General features: G+C 61.9%; 8 protein-coding genes across 8 annotated transcripts; all 8 read left to right on the forward strand.

The window, feature by feature from the left end:
- Positions 1–314: 314 nt before the first annotated feature.
- Positions 315–2,651, forward strand: LMXM_26_1030 (conserved hypothetical protein; the record flags this gene model as incomplete). Its single annotated transcript, XM_003876355.1, has 1 exon — positions 315–2,651. One exon carries the CDS (start codon positions 315–317, stop codon positions 2,649–2,651), a length of 2,337 nt encoding a protein of 778 aa, XP_003876404.1.
- A 1,591-nt stretch (positions 2,652–4,242) lies between these two features.
- Positions 4,243–5,892, forward strand: LMXM_26_1040 (conserved hypothetical protein; the record flags this gene model as incomplete). The annotated part of the gene is made up of 1 exon (XM_003876356.1): positions 4,243–5,892. The coding sequence occupies one exon, from the start codon at positions 4,243–4,245 to the stop codon at positions 5,890–5,892; it is 1,650 nt and encodes a 549-aa protein (XP_003876405.1).
- Positions 5,893–7,615: 1,723 nt separating this feature from the next.
- On the forward strand, positions 7,616–8,143 carry LMXM_26_1050 (conserved hypothetical protein; the record flags this gene model as incomplete). The annotated part of the gene is made up of 1 exon (XM_003876357.1): positions 7,616–8,143. One exon carries the CDS (start codon positions 7,616–7,618, stop codon positions 8,141–8,143), a length of 528 nt encoding a protein of 175 aa, XP_003876406.1.
- Positions 8,144–9,612: 1,469 nt separating this feature from the next.
- Positions 9,613–10,599, forward strand: LMXM_26_1060 (conserved hypothetical protein; the record flags this gene model as incomplete). Its single annotated transcript, XM_003876358.1, has 1 exon — positions 9,613–10,599. The coding sequence occupies one exon, from the start codon at positions 9,613–9,615 to the stop codon at positions 10,597–10,599; it is 987 nt and encodes a 328-aa protein (XP_003876407.1).
- A 660-nt stretch (positions 10,600–11,259) lies between these two features.
- LMXM_26_1070 (conserved hypothetical protein) lies at positions 11,260–12,951 on the forward strand (the record flags this gene model as incomplete). Its single annotated transcript, XM_003876359.1, has 1 exon — positions 11,260–12,951. The coding sequence occupies one exon, from the start codon at positions 11,260–11,262 to the stop codon at positions 12,949–12,951; it is 1,692 nt and encodes a 563-aa protein (XP_003876408.1).
- A 1,135-nt stretch (positions 12,952–14,086) lies between these two features.
- On the forward strand, positions 14,087–19,885 carry LMXM_26_1080 (conserved hypothetical protein; the record flags this gene model as incomplete). Its single annotated transcript, XM_003876360.1, has 1 exon — positions 14,087–19,885. One exon carries the CDS (start codon positions 14,087–14,089, stop codon positions 19,883–19,885), a length of 5,799 nt encoding a protein of 1,932 aa, XP_003876409.1.
- Positions 19,886–20,767: 882 nt separating this feature from the next.
- Positions 20,768–22,054, forward strand: LMXM_26_1090 (conserved hypothetical protein; the record flags this gene model as incomplete). The annotated part of the gene is made up of 1 exon (XM_003876361.1): positions 20,768–22,054. The coding sequence occupies one exon, from the start codon at positions 20,768–20,770 to the stop codon at positions 22,052–22,054; it is 1,287 nt and encodes a 428-aa protein (XP_003876410.1).
- A 777-nt stretch (positions 22,055–22,831) lies between these two features.
- On the forward strand, positions 22,832–23,212 carry LMXM_26_1100 (conserved hypothetical protein; the record flags this gene model as incomplete). Its single annotated transcript, XM_003876362.1, has 1 exon — positions 22,832–23,212. The coding sequence occupies one exon, from the start codon at positions 22,832–22,834 to the stop codon at positions 23,210–23,212; it is 381 nt and encodes a 126-aa protein (XP_003876411.1).
- Between the last annotated feature and the right edge of the window lie 613 nt (positions 23,213–23,825).

A 23,825-nucleotide genomic window follows, 5' to 3' on the forward strand; every position in this document is an offset into this window, starting at 1 on the left:
GCGTGTGCTGGTGCATGCCCATGTCGAGTTTCTTCTGATCAGTTGCAACCGTAGGAGACAGCACCCTAGTAGTATTAGCAGAGGGCGAGAGCGAGCGCGCGAAAGGAGCTCTGGGAGGCAGCTACCCCTTCTTTGCTTTCCGTCGCTGGTGGATCCACCACCACCACCACCACCATCCCTCCCTCCCTCCTCCTAGCCACGCACGTATTGCATATAGCGTGAAGGCGCATGTCCTTTCTGCACACACACACACACACACACACACGCAGGCTCTCCGTTAGCGCTCGAGTCAGAAACACAGTTTCCGGCGCGTGATGCTGCGTAGCTCTGTTGCGGCTTGCGGGCAGTGCCGCGAGTCTGCGAGTACGGTCTACAGTCAAGTGCTCTGGTCGTTTTTTCGGCCGTGGACATGCTCACCGTCGCTTCCCTCGAGCACACATGCACGTCTCGGTCTGCGGCGCGCGTTGGGCACCGTTACATCATCGCTGCTCTCCTCCTCCTGCGCCACCGTGCGCCACCCAGCGCGTTGGGCTAGCCGCAGATCGATTGAGGAGCAGCTCCCGTCTAACATCAAAGTCGACCCGAATGCATCTGCGGCTGCGGGCAGGGACGACGAGGGGCTCGGCCGCGACGCTTTCTCCAGCGGCATCAACGGTATTTACGGTAATCGTGCCGAGTCGGCGATGCGCGGCATGCTGGGCCCGCAGGGGCAGGCAGACGCCCGAGAGTCCCGCGCTGTGCCTATCCTCGGTCGGGCGTCGGTGCAAGGCACGAAATACACGCTAGATCGATCGACTGTGTTTGAGCACTGGCGCTTTCACTGCCCGGAGCCGGTTGGCTGGCACCTGTCCAAGCTGGGCTCCACGACGTGCAAGATGGTCAACGACGTGAACGAAGCAGTGGAGTCGCTGCAGCTTCAGATCATCAAGGGCTGCAACGTGTTCGAGATCGACGGAGCCGCATCGGAGGTACATCAGAGCATCGCCCGTGGCATTTACGAGGCCTTGCAGGCCTTTGAGCTGGACCGCAGCGGCTTCGTAATGGTAGCGCGCTGCGGCCTAATCAAGCAACCCCGCTTCCAGGACGAAATCACGCGCGTCGAGGCATCCAACACGGCGGCCGTGCGCAATCGAATCATCCCTATCTTTGAGCGCTACAAAGCCTCTTCGCTGCCATCGACATCCCTCAAATCCGGATTCCGCATCAGTGAGCTGGATGACTCACAGCTGGCGCGGCTGAACCTGCGCCGTGTAGACCGGACGACCGCCGCTGGGCTCTCGCCAGACTGGCTCGACGCCTTCTTCACCAATGTTGCCTACAACACTCGACTGGAGTGCATCGACGTCCTCCTGCTCGAAGGGATACACACGCTCTTTGACGGCCGACCGGACGAGCACATCGACGATGACATCCTGCAGCTCTTTGTGTATCTTGAGCGTCAGGTCAAGCAGGGCGTCCTGCAGTACTACGGGGTCTGCTCACCTCACCTCGCTCCTCCGGTGCCGCGCAACTATCCGGAAATGCCGCCGGATGCGCTTGTGCCGGACAAGTACCGCACGCCGCCGAAGGAGCCGGCCACAATTAACCTCTATCGCCTCATGGCCCTCGCAGAGCGTGCCGGCGGCGCAGACCACCACTTCCGCTTTGTCCAGTACCCCTTCAACCTTACACAGCACCAGGCGATGAGCAGTCCGCTGGCGTACGACGCGAATCACACCCTCGCGACGCTGTGCAGGGCACTGGGGCTGACCGCCCTCGGCTACAGCCCATTGGAGGCGCCAAACCTGATGCAGCTGCCTGAACGCTACCACAACTTTCCCATGGAGGCGGACCTCAAGGCGCTGCGCATGAACTTCTTCACGGTGTGCGAGCGCTGCGTGCTAAAGGAGATGGAGATTAAAGACACGATCGACAAGGGTCCCGACACGCTGCCGCCGCTCGAGCATCTCTTCGTGGCCAGCGTCTACTTGGCGGCACAACGGCAGTTCACAAACCTCTTCTTCTTCACAGACTGGGCAAACTATTACATGACGCCGCGCTTCCGGCGTGCCATGGCGCGCTTCAAAGAGGCGTCCAGCGCGGACCTGAAGGAGTGGGCGAAGCAGTACGAGCAGCTCATCAGCGACCTCCTGCGGATGCGCCAGCGCATGTTCCAGCACAAGCACGGCAAGCAGGCCGGACTCGTCAACATGGCCATTGACTACGTGAGCCCCACGCTGGCGCGGTGCCCCATGCTGAACCAGAAGGCCATTAACTTTGCCACCTACGGCTGCAATGTACTCCTGTGTGGTTTTCACGTGTCGCGGTACTTCCACGAGGCAACGGAGCTGAACCCGGCCAAGGACGGCAACCTGGCTATTCCCGAAGGAGAGCTCCTGGCGCTGTGCAGGGCAGAGACGGTGAGCTACGCGAACGTATCTCCGCCGCATCCGTACATGCTGGAGCTGCTCATGGGGGAGGGAAAGATCTCGAAGCAGCCAAGCAAGGGCGCTGAGTACCTCGTCCGCATCGACCCTCAGAACCCCAAGTTTCCGGACATTCCAGAAGAGCTGCAGAACGGTGACAGTGACGGCGAAGCTCCGGTATCTGCAGATGGCGCCACAGCATCTCTGCACAAGGATGAGGCATCCAAGAAAGCGGCGAAGGAGTGATGAGCCACTACACCACTTGGTGGGCGCCACGCGAACGGGGGACGGGGTAGGGAGAAAAGTGAGGGTGAAACGGCTAATGCCCACACACGTGAGTGTGGTGATTCGCCTTGTGCTTTGCATGCTCTTGATCACCACCTTAGCCCCTCCGCCCTCGCCCTTCCCCTCCTCCAACACACACACATACTCTTTCTCCGACTCTCCTTTCCTTTACACTATCGTACGTAAGCTGTGTCCCAAGACCAGTGTGCGGGCGTGCGGGTGCGTGTCGCTCCTACTGCCTAGTAGTCGATGGTCTTTACGGGCTCACTGCGTTGTTGGCCGCTGTTGGCTGCCGTCCTTTTTTTTCTTTCTATCGTTGTTCCTCTTCACGACTTGCTTGTCGTCACTCACTCACTCACCGATGTCTACGCTGCACAGACAGGATAGCAATGGGCACTATGGCTCCCCCTCACCTCCGTCCCCGCAAGCGCTTCTCTGCGTGTGCCCGTCAGCACCCCCACTCCTCCGCTTCCCATTTTCCGTTTCTACGTATAGATCTCTCATCGTGGTCCGTGTTGGGCAGCAGAGGGGGGGGGGCGGGAGAAGCTCTATGTGCGTGTGTGTGTGTGTGTGTGGAAGAGGGTAAGGGAGGAGAAGACGAACGCCACGCCCCGGCAAGGGAGGCGGAAGTGACGGGTCGTAGAGGGGAAGAGGGCCCCCCGACTCGAGCGAATTAGAGTCGCCGCGGAATGCGAGCGTGAGAGGAAGTGTGTCAGTCGTCCTTCTCTTTGGGTGTGTCTGTGAACTTCTCGTTTCTCCGTCGGCTCGCCACATGCGCGCATGGGTGGTTGCATGCTAGCATTCCGCCGGGCGACTCGAACATCTACTGCTGGCAATCCTCTGCGGCCCCTCCTCCCTCCTCACTTCCTTTTGTTCCGCTTCGCCTGCATCCTTGCGTCCCTTGTCGCCTTCCTCCGCCTCCTCCTCCTCCTCCACCTGTCTACTCCGTCCATCGTGCTTCAAGGGAGACGACAAGGGAAAAAGCGCCTCTTACACACTCAACGGGAAAAGATTGTCGACTCGGCAAGTCAAGCTCGAGCGCGCCATTCCCATCGCACCTAACGCTTCAGCCGTTTGCTCACAGAATCAAAAGCACACACACACACACACACACGCACACACACACACGCTCTCCCTCTCGCCGTTGTGTGTCGGACTCCAACTCGGCCTCCCCCCTCTCCCCCTGACTCTTCCTTAGCCTGTTTCTCTCGTTACGTTTCTCATTATCGCCACTGTACCGTGCTTGAGAGTCTATCGTGGCTTCACGCCTTCCCCCTCCCCTCCTCTCCCCCAAATCCCATTCCAGCGTGCGTGGGCGTGGGTCACTGTCGTCGTCCTCTCTCCCTGTGTCACCCTATCCCCACCACGCACGAAGGACATTGTCGTGCGCAACTCCTCCTCCCCTCCCACAGCGTCTTCGGGGATATTAGGCGAAGAAAACGAGCACCGGAGCTGTGCGCCTCGTCGTCTCCCCTCCCCACTCCTCTCTCTCTTCCCCCTGTAGCCGTCTTTCATCCGTGTTTATTCTTCACACACACACACACACACCGACATGCTTCGCAGTATCGTCGTCGCGATACTGCTCCTCAGCACCGTCTGCTTGGAGCACGTGGTGCAGGCACGCCCCGTGTTGGAGGTGGGAGTCGATCGCGCCATCACGTTCAACCGCCAGCTGGGCAACGGGGAAGAGTTCCTCTTCGGCAGCCGTGCGGTGCTGCTGCGCGGCGAGATAATGCGGTACACGGCCGGGGTGTCTTCGTCCTACCACGGCTACACAGTATACGTGCAGTGCTCCGAGCACCTCACCAACTTCGCCTTGCAGCAGCTCGCCGCGCCCGAGGTGTCAAAGGGGGCGAAGGGCCTCGTCGTGGAGCTGTGCGACACGGACACGACGAACGAGGACGTGCTTTCGCTCTTCTTTAGCAACACCGCCGTCAACATCCCTGTTTACTTTCTGCCCAAAGGTGAGGCCTCAAGGGAGCTGTCCCGGCTGCTGTCCGTCGCGGCGCAGCGCAGTGCGACAGATCGGGTGGTGCTATCCGTGACCAAGACGCAGCGGCTGAGCAAGCTGGTGGAGAACTCGACGCTGCCCAGTGCCGCTATTGAGAGTCATTACGTGCACAAGCCGAAGCAGACGCGCAGTAAGGCCGTCTCCGCTGCCGCCGCCCCCCAGGTCCTGGTCACGGCACACTTTGATTCCCTTGGCGTGTCCCCTGCGAGCCGGACGAGCGGCGGCATCTCTGGTGCTGTGGTCGCGATGGAGCTGTGGCGTCGGCTGACGTCCACACCTTATGCTCGGCAGGAGTCTGTGGCTCCGTACGGGGTCACCGTGCTTCTCGGCAGCACGTCTCGCCTCAACTACGCTGGAACGACATCGTGGATATCGCAGCACACAGATAGGGAGCTCGATCAGTTTAGGGTGGTTCTCTGCCTCGATGAGCTGCTGTCGCCTTTTGAGACGACCGAGGACGCGCCGGACCTTTATCTGCATGTCCAGGACGTTCTCATGAAGCGGCAGCATGGCCGGCAGGTCGTGGAGCAGGTCGAGGCAGCGGCAAGGTTACTCGGCATTTCGCTGAAGGTCGTGTCTGCCAAGACGAACTACCAGCACTACGACCTTGAATTTGAACATGAGGCGTTTGCCAGCCGTCAGATGACCGCCATGACACTTTCTGCCCACCGCGCCCACCACACCGACCAGCTTTTCCGTGATCTGCGCCGCCCCCCGGCCACAGCTGCGAATGCAGCAGTGCTCGCGAAGCGCGCGGACTTGGTTGAAGCCATTGTGCGCATCATCGCCGAGGCGGCTCCGTCCGCGGAGGGGGTGACGACGGTGTGGCCTGGCGCGGCCTCGTACATTCAGGGGATGCTGCATTACGCGAGTGACTCACAGCGCTCGCCGGTGGCGCAAAACGGTGCCGGGCTGCGGCAGTACGCCGCTACCGTGGAGCATCACATGCGTGCGCAGGCGGCAGCGGCGCAGCGGGCCACGCTCACCTCCGCATCCTCCGTCGCGACGTACCAGGAACTGCGTACGCCCGGCATCACGCTATTTGGCCCCTACGAGGACACGATGCAGGTGTTTGTGGCCAAGTCGTATCTCGTCGAGTGTGCCGTGGCGGCGGCGGCGCTCGCGGCGCTTGTTGCCTTTCTGCACGTAGAGGTGGGGCTGACGACAGCTCTGCGCCTCTTCTCTGAGTAGGCTTGTGATTAGGGTACCTGTTCCCTCGTGCTCGGTGTGTACATGTCTCTGTATCTGTATGCCCTCTACTGCGAGGGGTGTGCATAGCTGAGATGCGTGCGTGGCCTTCCGACCCGCTTCTCCCCGGGTCGGACACCCATGCAGGAACACCATGGCAGAAAGGCACACAGGCACAGACACCTTGTAGCGTGAGGGATGGCCGAAGGGATCTGGGCGGGTTGATGACGTTGATGGTTTTTAAAGTGACGAATTTCTCTAATCGCCAACAAAGACGGGCAAAAGGCGGCGCAGTTATCAACCAGGCAGCTACGGCAAAGGGGAGGGTGAGTGGGGCCGGAGGGAGGAAGGAAGACGTAAGCACCTGGAAGAATGCCTTCACAGCGCACAGCGCCGCCCGCTGGACAAGGTTCTGGGTGAATGAAACTCCCTCGAGATTCCTGACCGCTCCCGTCCTCTCTCTCTCTCTCGTCCAACGCTCCCCACTTTGTGACTGCATGCCGTGTCGTTGAAGCTCGCGCACGCTCGAGGGTAGCGAGGCACGCGCGGACATTGAAGAAACGGAGGAGAAGAGGGAATGGGGTGTTGTGATGTTGTGCTGTGCGCGGCACCCACTGCCACCTACGCCTGGGTGTGTGTATGGGTTTGTATTGGAGTCTGGGGAAGCGAGAGACACACAGACGCGCCAACACCACCGCACATGAGCCCTTTTCCTTTTCCTTCTCTTCAAGAGCCCGACGCGTGCCGTCCGTCCGTCCGGCATTGTGAACCTCTGTGCTGATCTCCCCCCCCACTCTCCCCTTTTGAAGGGCAAAAACCAAGGGCGGTGGTGTCACTGGACGCCTTGCTCATGAAAGACGCGGGCACTCGTGAGGGATGGTGGTTATGCATACGTGCTGTGCCACATCTTTGCCAGACGCCCATACACAAAGAACCGCAGTGGCTTGTATATTCCACCCTGCCCTCATCTTTTCTCCGGCAAAAGTATACGTCTGTGTGTGTGTCGGTGCTCCGTTCACCGCAGCCTCCCCCCCCCCCTCTTCTCTCCTCAGCCCACTCCACTACGACGAAGTAGCGGGTATATCCAATAAAGCCACCGACCAACACGCAACGAAAAGAGGGAGGCGACAGGTGGCAGACAACGTCAACGACGCGCTGTATGTGCATCCCTGTGTCTGTCTGTCTTTCACTCGTACACCCCCTCCCCCTCGTAGCCGCCAGTACCGTGTCACATGAAGGCCGTCATACCGACCTCCTCCCTTGTTCACTTTCCTTTTTCGCAACGCATTGCCGGTAAGCCCGCATTGAGGTATTAACACATAAACACACACACGTATTCTCGTGCTCACAAATACACACAACTGTCTATAACGTCTGCCTGTGCACGTGACCGGTGTTTTCTGTGTCTCCCTCGCCGTGTTTTGCCTACCCCACCCCTCCGAACTGTGCCTCTCCACCTGCTGCCACTGTAGAACAGGGTAGCGTCCTTGGAAAAGGGGACGCCATGCGTTGTGTGTGCGCGTGTGCAGCAATATTCGTTCTGTCCAACCCACGAAGAAGGTTACACAAGGGAGCCAACGCGCCTTTGCACTGGTCGCACATTGCGCGGACTCGCATCCATCGTGGGCCTGCCCCTCTCCCCTTCCCCTCTTGCTTGCTGTCGCGTTGGTCGACCTAAACCATGCCTACGGGACGAATCCTGAACAGCACAAGAGCAGCAACAGATATGTATCGCACCCTCGTGCGCTTGTCGTCTCCCACCACCACGGGTAATAGTCGTGTGACGCGTCGCCTCACTGGCTGCACGTCGCTGCTGTGCCTCGCCTCGGCGACGGTGCAGGGAGGGTCACTGCTACAGTCACGTCGCTTCCATGGCCACGGGGGCCACCGTGACAAGCCAGTCGAGGTGGAGTTTACTCTCCCCGATGGCGAGAAGAAGGTGGTGATGGGCTACGAGGGCCAGACACTGCTGGATGTGTGTGCCGAGCAAGGGCTACCGATGGAGGGGGCATGTGGTGGCTCGTGTGCCTGCTCCACCTGCCACGTCTACTTGGAGGAAAAGGACATGGACCTCTTCCAGGAGCCTACAGACGAAGAGAATGACATGATTGACCAGGCATTCTACCCGGAGCCAACGTCACGTCTTGGCTGTCAGCTGAGTCTGAAGCGCGGTGTGCACGATGGGCTGAAGGTCAAGATGCCTCGCGCTACCCGCAACATGTACGTTGACGGCGCCAAAGTGGTGCCTCACTGAGAATGCGGGCACGACACGAGCGGGCAAGGCCACCGCTCCCCACCAGGAGTTGTTTGTATGCACGAAGAGAAGGAGAGAGAAGTGTCTTCTGGCGCGTGTATGGGCAAGTTCATAAAGGCGTGTGTGCGTGTGCGTGGGCGCAGGCCGCGCTGTTCTTGTGCCTTCCCTCCCCTCCTCCTCCACACACACAATTGTAGCTGCTGTGTGTTGTCACAGACGCATCGTTGCCTTGAAGCATCCCCGGCACAAATTCACGTACCCCCATCCGCCGCCTCACACACAGACACGCAGCCGCAGGCACACGGACTCCCTTTGTTCCGTTGACCTTCCCTCTCCGCTATACCCTCGCGCACAGACGACGGACACGGCTGCGTCGGCGGGGCCACCTTCCCTTCGCTTGGTTCTCCGTTCGCTTGTTGCCCTTGTCGGCGTTACGCGCAGCCCGCTGTTGTGCGGATGCGCACGTGTGTGTGTGTGTGTAGCGCGTTCGAAGCGTACTCCTCCCTCTTCTTCCTGTATTTCCTGCCGCTGCCTCGCGTGTGCCTGGCTTTCCCTCCCTGGCGCATGAGATGTGTTGGCTCGCCCTCGTTTCGGCACACTCTTGTGCGTGCATGTGTGCATGCCGTTGCGAGCGTGGGTGCGCAACACCTAAAGGTATCTTCTATTTGTGGAGCGAAGAGGTGGCGGGGAGACAGAGACAGAGACACGCCGTCGCGCTCGCATGTGCAGAGGCGCACCACGCCGCGTGGGCTTCCTTCGCTGTGGTGTGCAAAGCCACTCAACGTTTGTACCTAAGCTGCGTCTCGGCACCGAAGGCGGAAGGGAGCAAGCGAAGACCTGTGCTGGTGATGCGGATGGTGATGCTTGTGCGTGCGTGCCCTACCTAGCTGCGTAACTGGTCGTGATAGCATCACTATGAATTCATGGACACCCAAAGGCTACGACCCTTCCCTCCCCCTCTCCCCTCCCTCCTGGGATCTCCGTGCTTGAAAGTGGCGGGGCGCCCCTTTGTCTTCCTCAGTGGCCCCACCCCTTCATCCGTGAAACCGCAGGGATGCCTTGCCGCGCGCCCGCGTCTAGACGTGTCCACGTGCCGGAAGAATGACCCGCGGTCATCATTATGCACGGCCTTATCCTCGCCTCACTCCCTGTCCTCTCTTGCTCGCTTGTACTCATGCACTTTGTGGACTTCTCCTAGCTGCCAGACAGCTTCTGGGCGAACACGCAGCTCGAGGTCTTCTGTTGATCCCTCACCCATCCACCCACCCACCGAAGCCACAGGGTGTTCAGACCCCACCCCTGTTCTCTTCCCCGTGTTGGGGCATTTTCTTCGTCCATCCTTCGTAGGCGCGCGTCTGGCGGCGGGTGTGCAGAGCTATCACCCGCTTGCCTCCCTCCCCCTTTCCCCCTCTCATCGCAAGGGCACCACCGCACACAACGCACACAGGCATATCGGCACGCAGATACACATGATGGCCTCCTTCACACCACTCGACAACTTCAAGAGCCGCAGCCGCGGCGTGATGCCGACAGGCATCGTGATTGACAAGTCCTGCCGCGTGTACGTGACGCAGATCCCGCTGGAGCGCATTGAGCGAGACGGTGCGAGCGCGATGAAGTCCGAGTTTGAGGTCTACGGTCCCCTGGAGTCGTACAAGATGTTCACCGACCGCACTGGCCGCTTCATTGGCAGTGCCCTGTGCACGTACCGCAACCCGGCAGATGCATCCATGGCTGTCTACTGCATGGATGGCGTAGAGGTGGAAGGGTCGACGCTGCACGTGGAGCCGGCGAAGGAGCACGGCGTTGTGATTCTCTCTTCGGGCTGCAGCGGTGGCGGTAACGGGCAGCACCGGGATCACAGCCGCGGTTTCCTGCGCGACACCCAGCGGCAGTGGGGACGCGGCGGCCGCGGGGGTGCCGCCCTGCTTGGCGCAGGGCGTGGCAGCGGTTCCTCGCCGACCGGGAGACAAGATGTGAGCAACGCGTCAGAGTCGGACTTCCTCGCCGAGGAGTTGGGACTGGCTGCCACAGACGGTGTCTCGCCTTCCGCAGAGAATGGAAAGTGGAGCCATGACAAGTACGAAATGATGGCCGAAGGCAAGGACATGGACGAGGTTCTCGGGATCCGTCGTCCACACCACCACCGCGGCGGCGCGCGTGGCCGTGGTGGGCGCGTAGGGCAGCGGTACGGCGAGCGTGTGGATGCCGCGTTCGAGAGGTACATCCACGAGCGCGACGCCAACGCGAAGGATGCGCCACTGCCACCGTCTTCATCTTCCGCGGCTGCCGCCTCGTCGTTGAGTATCCAGGCGGACGTGCAGCCGACCCCGGCTACGGAGCCAGCGGCAGAGGAGAGCGCGACGGCGACGATGGCGGAAATGGCCTTTGGCGCCGACGAGAGCGATGCTCCTGTTGTAGGACCAGAGCTTGGCGCGCTTCCGGAGGATGCCTAGAGAGCAGGTAATGCGCCGCGAACTCGCGCGTTTGCCAGTGTGACTAAGCAGCTGGTGCGACGAATGTCCTTGCGCGAATGGAAGAACATCCTGTTCACCGTGAGCTCTAGAGGAGGAGGAGGACGCCTACTCGTGTCGGTGGATGACGACATTCTTATTTCCTCTACATGAGGGCGTTTTGTTCGTGCCGGCGCGTTTCTTGGTATGCAAGCAAGCACATGTGCGGGTAAATACCCGAATCTCAGGTATGCAGCGTGGCTGGCGATGGTGGCTCGAGTGCGGCACGCGTGTGTGTGCGTGTGCGCGCGTCGATCGTAGACTTTGAGGTGAGGTGCGCCGCGGACGCGCTTCATCTGTCTTCTAGCAGTGCATGTACTCTAGAGAAGGGTCATGCACCCCACCCCCCACCCTCTCTTTTCCGTGGACGCAGTGCAGGGGGGTCGGTGTAGATCATCAACTCCCGCCCTGCTCGCGGGAGCCTCCGTCTCTTGTGTTGTCCCCTCCCCTCCCCCGTAAGTTTAGCGCATCCTCAATCCGCCTCTCCTCTCCTCTCCTCTCTCAAACATCTTTTGGACTCGCGTCTACCGCGCTGGTTGGCCACCGCACGCATGCACACCCATGCCTTGCCACACTGGCACCCCAACCGTGCACAGTGACGGAATGCCACTGCTGCCGTGGAGGTGCCCTTGCTGGCGAGGAGGCCTTCCTGCGTACGGCGCAGTCAGCGCTCATAGGCGCCCCTTCTCGCGGTCATCGCTTTCGTATGCGCGGCCGCGGTCACACGAACCCAGTCGCCGAAAGGAGAGGAGCCACGCGGCGCCCCCCTCAAGCAAGAAGCGCGCATCACCACCGAGGCCGTCTGGAAAGCAGGGTGTCTTCCATTCTCGTCCTCATGGCGGCTCACAACGATCCTCACCCTCCTCCTCGCCGCCGTCTCCTCCATCAGCGATGGAGGTGGGTGGCGTGCGCGGTGCCGCCACCCCACTCCGCACCTCATGCAGCACAGAGGAGAAGGAAAGAGGTCTTCTGCGCTACTTCAGCCGTGGTCGCTGCCTTTACGACACGGTTCCACTGCAGAGCGCGTCCTTTGCTCTTCAGCGCGCGTCTTGCACGCAGGCGCAGCGTGTCCCGCTCGTCACCCTCTTTCCTGCCCCCTCCCCATCCGAATTAAGACCGTCGCTTTCGGCCTCGGCTGCAGCATGCCCCACGGCAGAGTCTCCCGGTCGTATCGGGGTCCAACCTCCCGCGTCACACCCGGTCGGCAAGTCCGTCGCAACGGCGGAAGGACCCGCGCAGGTGGCACCGTCGACCGCATCGTCCCCGCTGTCCCGGGTCTTATCATCCAATCTTTTCTCGAGTTATGAGCTGCAAGAAAGGCAGCATTCGGACTGGCTGCAGTTCCGCCTTCTCAGCGCGCGCTTCTCCAGCGCGTTCGACTCGAACAAGTTCTTTGGCGCGGCAGAGAAGCCGCTGCGGGATGTGTGCGCTGACATGGCAGAGATTTGGGACACCACGTGCACGGCGTGGGAGGAGGCCATGCAGGCCCGGAACGGCGCCACAGGCAGCGGGGCAGCGAGCCTCCCCAAGCGCCACTCTGCCTGCTTTTTGGTTTGCTACGTGCAAACCCAGCAGAAGGCTGCCGTTGGCGTGTCCATGCAGCGCATCGCGGCGCAGGTGTGCGAGCTGGCTCGCGCCAACTACGCGCCGCAGCTGTTCCGGGTTGTTCCTGTTTTCATTGGTGTGCGGGCACAGATGACGCTGTGCATGGACGCGACTGCGTGTAGCTCGCTAGCGGCGGATGTGGCGGCAACGGCCGGCGCTCAAACAACTGAAACGATCGTCTATGCAACGGGGGGCTTGTACACCGTGGCGGAGACGGTGCAGTGCATCACACACTTGGACCCTCACGCCTTTGATCCGCGGGGGTCATCTGACGCCTTGCCGCATGTAGCGTCCTCGCGCGGTGCTCCAGAGTTGCTGTGCACGTTGGAGCCACAGGTCTTCCTGTTGTCGGACAGTTGGCTGCACGTGCGCAGCGTCGCCGACCTCTACGGCGACGATTCTTCTATGAGCAACTCCGCATCTGACAGTCGTGCGGCGTCTGCAGCGGCATCTCCAGCTTCTGAGCAAGCGCGGAATCTCCACGCCCACGGGGCGAGGTCGTTTGTGCCAGAGTCAACACGGCGCAACGTGCACGTTATCCCCGCTGTGGTAGCGGATCGCCTGAGTCGGAAAGAGGAGCGCGCCATCGCCCGCTACATCTGGTGCGACATGCAGCGTCGAGTCAGTGGCTGGCGCGCCGCTGCGACTCTGCAACCGCTCCATCCATCCTCTCTCGCTAAGCCCCTGTGAAGATGCCTGAGAAAGTTTGTGCGTGTGCGTGTCCCATCAGTGCGAAGCGGGCGACGTCGCCAAGGGAGGCTTGCCGCCACGGCGCGGCACACACCCACAGGCGGACACGTGACCGACTGGGAGACACATTCAAGAGCACCTTGACGTATGATGGAGTCGACACGTCGGACGTGATGCCGAAACGACCGTGATGGCATTCCTCGACTGCCATCGTCCCATATCACCCTCTGCGCTCTACACCTGGCCGTCTCCACTCAGTCTACAAAGCTCGTGTAGACTTGACTGCCTGTAGCGCTCCGCGTGCACAGGAGAGACAGACGGGGGAAGTATGGGAGCGCGAGGAAGACCAAGAGGAAGGCCAGTGGTGCTGCTGCTGCCACTGAGGAACGCGGCTCTGTGGTGCACGCGTACGTCTACTCCGTCTGCCTCTCTGTGCGTGCCTGTGCGTGTGCCCTTTGCCTCCACTGCTTTTCCTTGCTGTGAATCCTGTCCTGATGCCTCCTCCTCTTCCCTCGTCTTCCGCCTTCGCTTCCTCCGGCGCCCCTTCCCCCCCCCCAGCGTCCGCTAGGACTGGCGTTGGTGTGGGCGTGTGGGCATGAATATACCATTCGAGGCCCATCTATACACGTGGTCTCTCTCCCAACGCGCAGCAACGGTCTCGCTCCCAGACACGCGCACGGGCACATGCTCACGAAACGACTAAGGCACCCTCTCCTCTGTCTCCCTCTGCCTGCCTCTCTCGCCTTTCCTATACATGTGTCTGTGCGAGTGCGTCAGTGTCGGCGTCGCCTCACCCCTCCACCTCTTCTTCTGAGCTGTCAGCGCTACGACGTTTTGAATGCATTCGCCACGTCGTGGCCATGCGCTCCCCCGCCTACTTGGAGCTCCTGCCAGCACCACTGCCAGCTCATCCCCACGCATCTCTATAGAGCCGTCGTGCTCGGGCACCCAACAGCACCGTTCAAGTCCTCCGTGCCAGCGCCATGTGAGCGCAGGCAAGCACGACCCCGATGAGAGGTCGCCCTCCTCCACACCCGTTGCGCACCCCCGCCGCCACAACTCCAGCACCGCGTCGGCCCCGCCACGGCAGAAAATTTCACCACGCGCCCTCTGGCGAGCACGTGCGCCACGCCAGATGCCGGCGGCCGCCGCTTCCCTTCTCCCCTGCATCTCCTCGGCATCGTCCCTGGCCCAGTCGTCGTCCTCAAGCCTGCAGCGGCCGCTCGGCGGCCTTCGCGCGGTGCCACCCAGCAGCGGCAGTGATACAGCTGGAGTCCCCTTACGTGGTAACGAAACCGGGCACAGCCAGAGAGACAACGACACCGCGGACGAAGCAGGCAGTCACTACGATGGGGAATACGACCGACTAGTCTTCTTCCCTGTCCACCCGCGCTGCGCCAGTCGCGCTGCGTCACCCGGCACTTCCACTGAGGACAGGGGCGACGGCGCAGATAGCACCGTCGCTCCGGACTCGCTAGTGCTGGAGAATTCGGAGCATCACTACTCGGAGTCGTTCCCGCTCGGCAGCCTGAGAGACCCGCCATCGCGCGACTTCCTTACCGCCTCGCAAGCCGCCGCTGCGCTAGAGCGCCTTCCAGAGTTCTCCACCTTTCCGCGGAGGCAAGCGGTGTCTTCGGCTGTCACGGCTCCCGTCTCTGCACAGGTGGCTGCTGTCTCGACTCTCTCATCCTCTTGTCGACCCTGCAGTAAAACGGCTACTGAGCTGACGGCTGATGCACTGGCCCCGCAGCCGGATGCGTGGTGGTCGACGCTGGATGGAACGCTCTCGGCCACCAACACGCTCCTCGATGATGGACCGCAGCGGATCAACCACGTCGCGAAGACACCGCCGCCTGCCTCGTTGCATCCCTTTTTAGCCCCCAGCCTGAACGACACGCTGGGTCGAGCAGACCGCGCTGCCATTGTGCTGTCCATGCGTCTTTCTCATCACACTAGCTCGGCGGCGGGGGAGGCTGTTGAGGCAGGGGCTGGCAGAGCCAAGGTCGGCAACACTGGTGCGGGCGGGAGCAGCGCTGGCAGAAGCATGAAAGACGAGGAGGGGACGGCAGCTGCGGTCGCCGCCCTCGAGATGCGGCTGTCGCGCGCCACTGCGGGCGGTTCGCTGTCCGGGGGTCTCAGCAGGGCTGCGAGCACGAGGCTGTCTGACGGATCACGCAGCAGCGCCGGACAGAACACGCTTCAGGGGCTGCGCGACGCGTTGCGGCTTACTCTGTCGTCAGCGGAGGAGCTAGACGTCTCTGCTCCTTATATCGCATCGCGCTCGTTGGAGGTGTCAAAGGAAGGCCATGGGCCGCTTTCCTCCTCAGACGGGCGAAGCAAGCCGACACCGGCACGGACCACTCGCACCTCACATGCGCATAGGCGGGCTGCCGAGGAAGTCGCTCACCCACACAGCGCACAAGAGGGCAGCGCCGGGTTCATTAGGAGAGGTGGCGGTACGCAGCGCGGCTGCGGCGCATCGGTGCGCCTCTACGCCGACGGCACAGATGGTGCACATGCGCCGGGGGTGGCGTTGTTGTCGTCAGCGCGTGCACTCCCGCAGTCAGCTCGGCTTCACGAGGGTGCCACTGAGGTTCGTGTGGGTGCAGTAATGCCAGCTCTGCATCCAGCATCATCTTCCACCGACGTCAGAGCTCACAATACCCGAACGTCCTCCGTGGGATGTACCACAGACTTGAAAGCTGGTGCTCGCGACGGGGCAGGAGTGCGCACCGGCGACCAGGACGGCTGCGTGAGGGCGGCATCACATGCGTTGTCTCTTCCACCGCACCCGCATGCCATCGCCGGCATTGCTTTTGGGGCCGAGTTGTCACGATCGCTTCCATGGCAACAAGAGTCTCTCACACTAGAGGCGATGAAGAGACGGTACGGGGCGCAGAGCGCTGTACACACGCGTCAACGAAGCCGCCGCTACCACAACCACCGTCGCTTCGAGGGGCCGTCCGACGCGGATAACTCGCCACGCAGCAGCCACGCTAAGACTCTGGCTCTCTTGGCGTCTCCAGCTGCCTCCTCTGTCCCCACCTCAGACTTCTCCACCGCCTCGCTAACTAGCTCCATATTCATTCGAGAGCTTGGGGAAGGTGAGGCGGCTCGCCACATGTTTGTGAAGCATCGATGGCGACTGGCCGCACCGCGCGAGGCAGTGAGTAGCGCTTCTGGCGATGCCGCGCAACGATCGCCATCGCCGAGCCGACGCGGCACCGGTGCCATTCAAGTCCATCTGCCATACAGCACGACGAGCAAGGAGGCGGCGGTAAAGGCGTACCGGCAAGAGCAGCTGCGGCTGTACAGCAGTCACCTCGCCACGCCGTCCACGCTGCTTACTGACGGGTCTTTTGCAGCGGAGCAGGGCCTGATGGACGTGGATAGCCTCTTCCGGGACACACAGCGCAACACAGCCGGCGTCAGCATAAATCCCGTGTGCTGTGCGGGGGCATCCGGTGGTGGTGCCGCAAGTGCTAGCGTGAGTGGTGTTGTGGCCACAGCAGGGAGGGTGGCAGCGTCAAAGCCTGTCACAGGGGCGGCTCCCCGCCTCAACGCTCTTGATCGTGCTCTGCAAGCCAGAGCAGCGCTTCTGCGCCGGCACGTTCAGGAGAGACCCGAGTGGAAGCGGCAGCTGCACCAGGTTCGCCAGTGGTGCGACCGCACACAGGTGATGGTGCGCTTCGACAATGGTGTCTGCGTTGAGCAGATGGCCGCAGGACCGTCGCACCGAGCGGTTGCGCGGCAGCACCAACAACAAAGCCAGCAGCACGCGATGGAGGTGGGCAGCCGGACAGGTTCTAGGGACGCGCAAGTGGGCTCTGGGGCCTCCGGTGCAAATCTGGACGATGGCGCTGGGTGGCAGCACTTTGTCTACGCAGACGACCCCACAACAGCCCACGACGCTGTGATGAACCAGGTGGCCGAGGAGGAGCACGAGGTGCAGCGGCAGAACGCTCTGCAGCAGTGCCGGAAGAGACGACACGTGTCTTTGCTCGTCGAATCCTCCATGGGCGGCCCCCGCGGTGGTCCGGTGGCGTCGCCTGAGCAGAGCGTTGGATCTGGCAGAGTAGCGGCACAGGCAACTTCCCGGGGGTCGTTTGGTCATCAGGCAGAGAGCCGCCGTGCCGCACAGACGCTGTCCCCGCGTACCGCGGAAGCCAGCAGGGAACGCTTGAGAATCATGTCACCGCTGAACGGACTGGGCACGAAGCCGGAACTCCTGCAAGAACACCAGCACAGCAGCCAGTTCACCATGTCGACCGCGGATGATCTGGCTTTGACAGAGGCCAGCGCGACGTTCGGTCATGTGCCGCCGTCATCGATCGTACAGCCGCTGGTGTCGATACACGCCGATTTGTGCGCGCGCTTGGAGACGTGGGGCTCAGACGTTGCGGACGATGAGGGGGCGCTGCCCGGCGGAGGCAGCACCGCCGAAGACACCGCTGCTCTTCCTTCAGCCGCTGCTGGTGGCTCTGTTTGTGATGACTACGCACCGCCATTTACGGGGAAAGGAGCATGGAGAGGCAGCGTGCCGCCAAGGAGACACTCTACGCTCCTCTCTGATCACTTCGAGGAATCTGTTCGCAGCCGATCTGTAGCGGCGGTCAAGGGTGAACCGAAGATTTCGCTGCAGGGGAAGGCCGAACGACACAACTTCGCTTCCCCTCCCGTCCACCTGCAGCGAATCTCGTTGAGCCAAAGCGCGCCGGCTGCTCTGACAGGGGCAGAGCGTGACCTCTTGAGCTTCGTGCTGACATGTGCCAGCGGGGGCGGCGATGGTGAGCACCTCTCGGTTCTCCTTTCGCTATGCCACGATTATGGCAGAAGCACCGCCGTCGAATCTCGTTTCAACGGCACTGCTAGTGCAGTTGGGCTTGCTGCCCCACAGCTGCCGCCGGCGCTGGTAGCCTTGCGCACGATGCTGGACCAGTGGTCCCAAGCACCCATTTGCGATGGCGCCGCTGTCAATCCTGCTGTGGCGCAGGAGACTGCCAGCTGCGGGGCTGTGGAGGCAAGGGAGCGGCATGTTTCTGTGAAGGATCTGCCGTTGTCAGCTCCGTGTGGCCTCAACGGGGCGGCGGTCGCGCAAGAGACTGTAGGTGTCAGCGTAGACGCGGACGCTGATGCAAGCCCCCTGAGAGTCGATCACGAGTCGGGGATGGCAAAAGGGCCAGCGGCAACGAAGCTCCCCATCAAACGTGCATCAGCGGCGGCGCCGACCTCGGAGAACACACCTCCTCCCTCATGGAACGCGTTGGTCACCTTACTGCTCAGCGGCTACAGCGCCTTGGACCTGAGCTTCCTCCGGCAGCTGCACCTGCTCTTGTGGGAGTACAAGGCGAAGGAACATGGGGGCATGCACATGACAGTGGTAAACGCCCCGGAAGGGGTCGGAGCATCAACTCTGCCACCGCCGCCGCCGATCTCCAGACCACATCCATTACAGGGTGCACCACCTGCTGTGCTCCCGCTCACGCTGCATCTCTCCGTCGTGCAGGAGGCAAGGATGGCGACTCGAACTAGTTTGAGGAGCCCCGACAGCAGCTTCCGCATATTGCCCACTGTGGTGGTGGATGCTGCGGGCTTGCTCAACGCCATTGCAGCCACGGCGCTGCTTCGCTGGCTGTGTGACGCCAGTCGCCAAAGCCCCACGAGCAGCTGGGCAGAGCTGGCCATGCGCCTGCCCGAAACGTGCGCACAGGATTGGCAGAACGCGCTTGCGCGGTGTATCGAGGCTGCATCATCAGGCGCATATTCTCATGAGGGAGTCCCGGCGTGCGTCTCGTCTCTGTCCAACGAGCCGCTGCGATCGCGCGCACCCCTCCACGCCGGTCTAGCCACGGCCACAGCCCCCTCACCGTACGCTGTCAAGCTCGAGGCTTTTCTGTGCGATACCGCATCTGCCATTGGAAGCACCACGTGGCGACAACACCGGCTTCACAACGTGCTGCACCGCGCGAGTTTGCACGTCGAACAGGACCGAAGGGCTGCGAACAGCGCTGCCGCTACTGGCGCGACCGCTGTCGCCTCACTCGCCGTTGACAGTACTTGCGACGCCGTGCCCGCGACCTTCCCCTGTGTAGGTGACACCCCGTACCTTCCCGGGGATAAAGCACGCACTCGCTACCCGCTGGACATGCGTAACCTGTACCTGCTGTCTGCACTGGCAGCTGAGGACGTCGACGCGCGCATCGTGCCGCAGTTGCATGAGGCGAGGGTACAGTACGCGGATGCTCTGCAAGCTGCAACAGACGCGGCGGTGTTAGTCAGTGCACCTTACAACCCGTCCGTGTCAAACGCCTCTCCGATGGCCTTCTCGAGACCAACGGCTTCTCTGCCACTGGCGCTTCAGCAGCGCGTGCATCTTGATCGGCTGTGCCAGATCGAGCAGCGCTTCTTCAGCCTCCTGTCGACACTATGGAACTCGGAGCAGTCCGTTTTTGCCTTCAATCAGCGCGTGGCCCCATTCAACGCGTTCACGGCGGCAGAGCAGCGCTGCTGGGGACCACTCTACCGCAGCTCGCTAAAGGTGGCCTACTTCGTGTGTGAGGAGCTGGTGGAGAAAAGGATGGAAAACGTGTCGGCGGAGCTTCTGCCATTCGTGTCGACTGTCGCCGCCTTCGCCGGGTGCCGCGGCGGCCATCGCGAGCTCTTGTCGAAGCTGAAGACAATCATGCTCGAGCTGACGGAGCGGGCAAAAAAGGTGCAGGTGCCGCTAGAGTCTTTGTCGTGGCAGGGTAAACGGTCGCAGGTGCTTGAGGAAGCCATCGCAGCCTCCAAGATCGCGTCTCGACGTGCGGGAGCTGTGGTCTCCTGCCTCACAACCGAGGCGGACGTCGTGAGTGTCCCGCTGACGGAGCTGGCAATGCCCGCGCTGCGCCTTATCCACGTCCTGCCGCTTTCTCCGTCACCGCATGACATGTGAGGAGGACGTCGAAGGTGCGGTGATGGACGAGGCAACATATCCAAGCTGCGGAGTGCGTGTCTGGACGGGGAGACCCAGCATGGATGGTGAGCAGAACGCTCCCCCTTCCCACCCTCCACCTCCTCTCCCTTCCTTCTTTTGAATGACATGCGCCGTAGCGCGCGCTCCCCGGCCGACTTGATGGCACTGCCAACTTGTCGTTTGATGTTGGACCGCCCCACCGCCACGACGCCAGACTTTTATGTATACTAGAGCCGGTAAAGGAAGTGTGTTGCTTTTCTCTCTGTGCGTCGTCAGTGTCAGCGTTCTGCCTCCTCGGATGCCCCTCCCCCGCCTGCCCCCACCCCACTCACGTACTCTTGCTCTATGCGCGTGTGTATGTGTGTCTTCCTCGGTTTGTGGTGCTGTGCGTCAAACCGCTGCGCGTGATGCCTCCCGGCATCCCCCCCCCTCCTCCCCCTTCGCCGTCGCCCATGTTCCACCCCTCCCCCCCCCCTCCGCCTCGCCTCCTCCCCTTTCCCCTTGCTGCGGCTCTCTTCGGCTGTTTTTTTGTGGGCACTCGTCACACACCCGCCACACGGTACGTACATCCGCAGCGGGAAAGGGGGAGAGACTTGTCGGGTCACGCTCCCACCCCTCCTCCCCCCTCTCTCTGTACAAATGCGCCACATGCGCAGCAGCTGCAGCACATCAAGGCATGCCTGCGTTTCTCGGACGTGGACGTGGCCGACAGTGACACAAGCGTCGATGCCGCTTCGTCTCAGTGTGAGAGAGGTGCCTGTGTGCGCCACGGCGGTGGCGAGGCGCTGTGCATCGAGCACTGCATCATCATCTTCTGTGAGGCCTTTCGCGGAATACCTTGTCGCAGAAAAAAGGCGCTTGATGGCGGAAAGGGCTAATGCGCGTGCGGACAACGTGAGCCGTCTGCGGGAACTCTTGCAGTCATGCCCGGCGCACGAGCGCAGGACACTGTTTCCGAAGCCCCAGCCCCACCCCCGCCGCGACGTGTGGCCGCTCGCCACACCGGTCGCTCCATTGTCGCAGTACTCCAGCGCCAGTGCACGGATCAGGAAGTCAGCCGCACCGGAAACGTATCGCTTCCTTAGCAGTGCAGTGACGGAATCCGTTCAACAGGATACCCGTCGTCGTGCAGTCGCTGATACACGCGACACCGCTGGCGAGTGCGGTGCGAAGGGGCAGCAGGAGAAGGGTTACTATGGCTCGCCATGCTGGTATGGCGCACCGCCTGGGACGTGGATGGATGCTGCGTACTTTACTGCCCATCAGAGCAGCCGCTGGAATTCGCACTTCCATGACCTGTATTACATCCGTAACGAGCCCACGGCGCCTCTGCTGCGCTGCCCAGCGTGTGTGTGGCAACGACTACGCGACGGCGTGGCGGCGTCGCTGCGGGCAGAGTCTTCCAGCTTGTCTGCGCCCTGTGCAGCCGCGGAAGTTCCGTCGGCGTCATCGTCGTCGCCACTTTGGATGAGTCCGACGGAGCTGCATCGGCATCTGAGTTTCATCCACGCTGACGAGCTCTTCACTCCACACGAGCTCAAGTTGTACAACGCACAAGTGCTTCGTGAGCTGCGGTACAGCTGCGGTCTTGCGCCGGCTCCCAAGCCTGCTGACGGTGGGATCAGCGCAGGCGTAGCACCGGGTGTACGTAAGACGCAGCCTGCTCGTGTCATCCTCGTCGCTGACGTAGCCAACGTCGAGCTCGGCTCCCCTGGTGAGCTGCTGGAGATGCTTCTCTCACCGAAGCTGCGGCGCATCTTTTCCGATTTTCCTGTAGCACTCTGCGCCACGCACGAGCTCTTCGTGCCCGTGACCGCGAAGACGCTCCACACCTTGTACCAGCTGGCCCGCCTCCACCCAGCGTCTACCCTGCACGTTTTCTTTGCGAACACGTCCCTGGAGTCGGGAGACCTGTTGACCTCCTCCTACCTGAACGATCTCCTCCTCGCAAGCCCACGTTGCACCGTCCCACCGGTGGTGTTGCTGACGGCCGACCTGCAGCAGCAGCGGGCCTTGAAGGAGTTGCACGGGGCACCGGCACACGGTATCGGCAATGGCGGGCACGTGCACTGGGTGAAGCCTCTCACAGCGTCGCAGCTGGTGTTTGACCTGTACGCCGCCCTCGAGAGCTCGCAGTCCCTCATGTGAGCTAGTAGCGGGGGCTCGAAAGCGAACGGAGAGGGGAGAGCGGGCGGAACGTGCGGAGGGGGAGGATGCGCCACCTCCGTCTGCTGAACTGGGAAGACAGGTGATGACGTCCTCCCGGTGGGCACCAGCGCGCACATGCCACCTACTTTTCTGGGCAGCGGCACCGACCCCCGGTTCTCTTCTTTCGCCCTTGTGCGCCTCTGCATGTGCGCATCTCCCTCTTCCTGGCCAGAGTAGCGTACGGTCAACTTCCACCCGGCCACCCACTCCATCATTCAGAGCCCCCCTCTCTCTCTCCCCCCCACGTGGCACCTCCGAAGAATTCCATTGCTGCTGTCGCCGTTGTTGCGTGCGTGGGCCATGCGCTTTCTTCAGGGTGATGCTCAGCGCCGCCCTTACCCCATCCCTGCCTCTCTGCCGAAGCACCTCATCCGCAGTCGCTGAGACGGGGGCTCAAGCGCACACACGGGCCGTACGATGAGAATGGACCTTCTCGCTCCTCCCCTGCCCGTACCCATCGCCCCTTCCTATGCGCGATTTCTCCATCTATGTCTGTCTCGGCCCCCTCCCTCACTCCCCTCCCTCTGCGTTCTTCCGTCGTCGTTGTCGTTCCTGTTCTTTTCCCTTCCGCTCCATCGTCTTTTGCGCCGCACTCACCGTCCTAAAGTCCCTACAGCACACACGCCTCACGTCCACTCCACTTTCGGTGAACGCCGCCCGCTTCCGCGCCCCTCTACTCGTGCGACTTCCCTGATATTGCAAGCGTGATTTGCCGTCATGCTGCGCCGCACTCAAGCTTCTCTCGTCCGACGCACGCCGGTGCGCCTCAGCGGCGGCGAGCTCTACCACCCACCCAAACTGGAGGACATCCCGCCGTCCTCGGCCACGAAGGGCTTCTTCGGCGCCTACAACGGCGGCCTCGCCGTGCTGCGCTTTATTGACCTGAAGTGGATGATGAACCGGGCCGTCGAGCTGGGCCGCGAGTACTACATCTCCGCCCCGACGCTGTACCTCTTTCTATGGATGTTCTGCTGGAAGGGCTTTGTGATCATGCGCTACGGCGACGGCAACCCGCCGCGCCATGTAGACTGGAATACCGAGGAGGCCGGCTATCTGCCTCGGGGCTTCGAGCAGACGAAGGTCACCAAGGCAATTTAAGCGGAGGACGGGAAGAAGACTGTGAGTGCCAAGACGGTGGTGCTGGCAGCGGCTACCGGACATTGCCACGACGATTGCCGCCACAAAGCCGGGACGTGCAAGAAATGGGGTGCGATAGGACGGGAGGCTTTTAGCGGCCGCTTTTCGGCAGCGGCAACGCGACGCTATCATGCGTGCCTGCGCATGTGCATGCCGCTCTATCTTCGTGCGCACCTCAAGAAGCGCAGCGGAGGACGCGAGGACGGGGCGGCAGAAGTCGGCCGCACGCGGGAGTGTGTCTTGTCTGTGAGCGCCACGGCGGTTTATGCACCTCCGACTGTGTCGGCGCTGACCCCCCCCCCTCTCTCTGTCATGCCCCTAACCGCTGTTAGACACGAGTCGAAGCCGTCACGTGTCTCCTCCGCCTCCACTCTACATCGCCCTCAAGCCCCCGTATCCATGCTCGCGCAGTCGTCTTCATGCGCGAGGGGTGCTCCCTGTGACTGTTTGGATTACTTGTTTCTATTTTGTAGGTAGGAAGCGTGATGCACACACACGCACACGCACGCACACGCGCACATGCACCACACACCCTTTCGCGCTTGTACCCCACCCGTGTGTTCGTCTTTTGACC

This window comes from Leishmania mexicana, chromosome 26, assembly GCF_000234665.1.
Source record: "Leishmania mexicana MHOM/GT/2001/U1103 complete genome, chromosome 26".
NCBI classification, from domain to species: Eukaryota; Euglenozoa; class Kinetoplastea; order Trypanosomatida; family Trypanosomatidae; genus Leishmania; species Leishmania mexicana.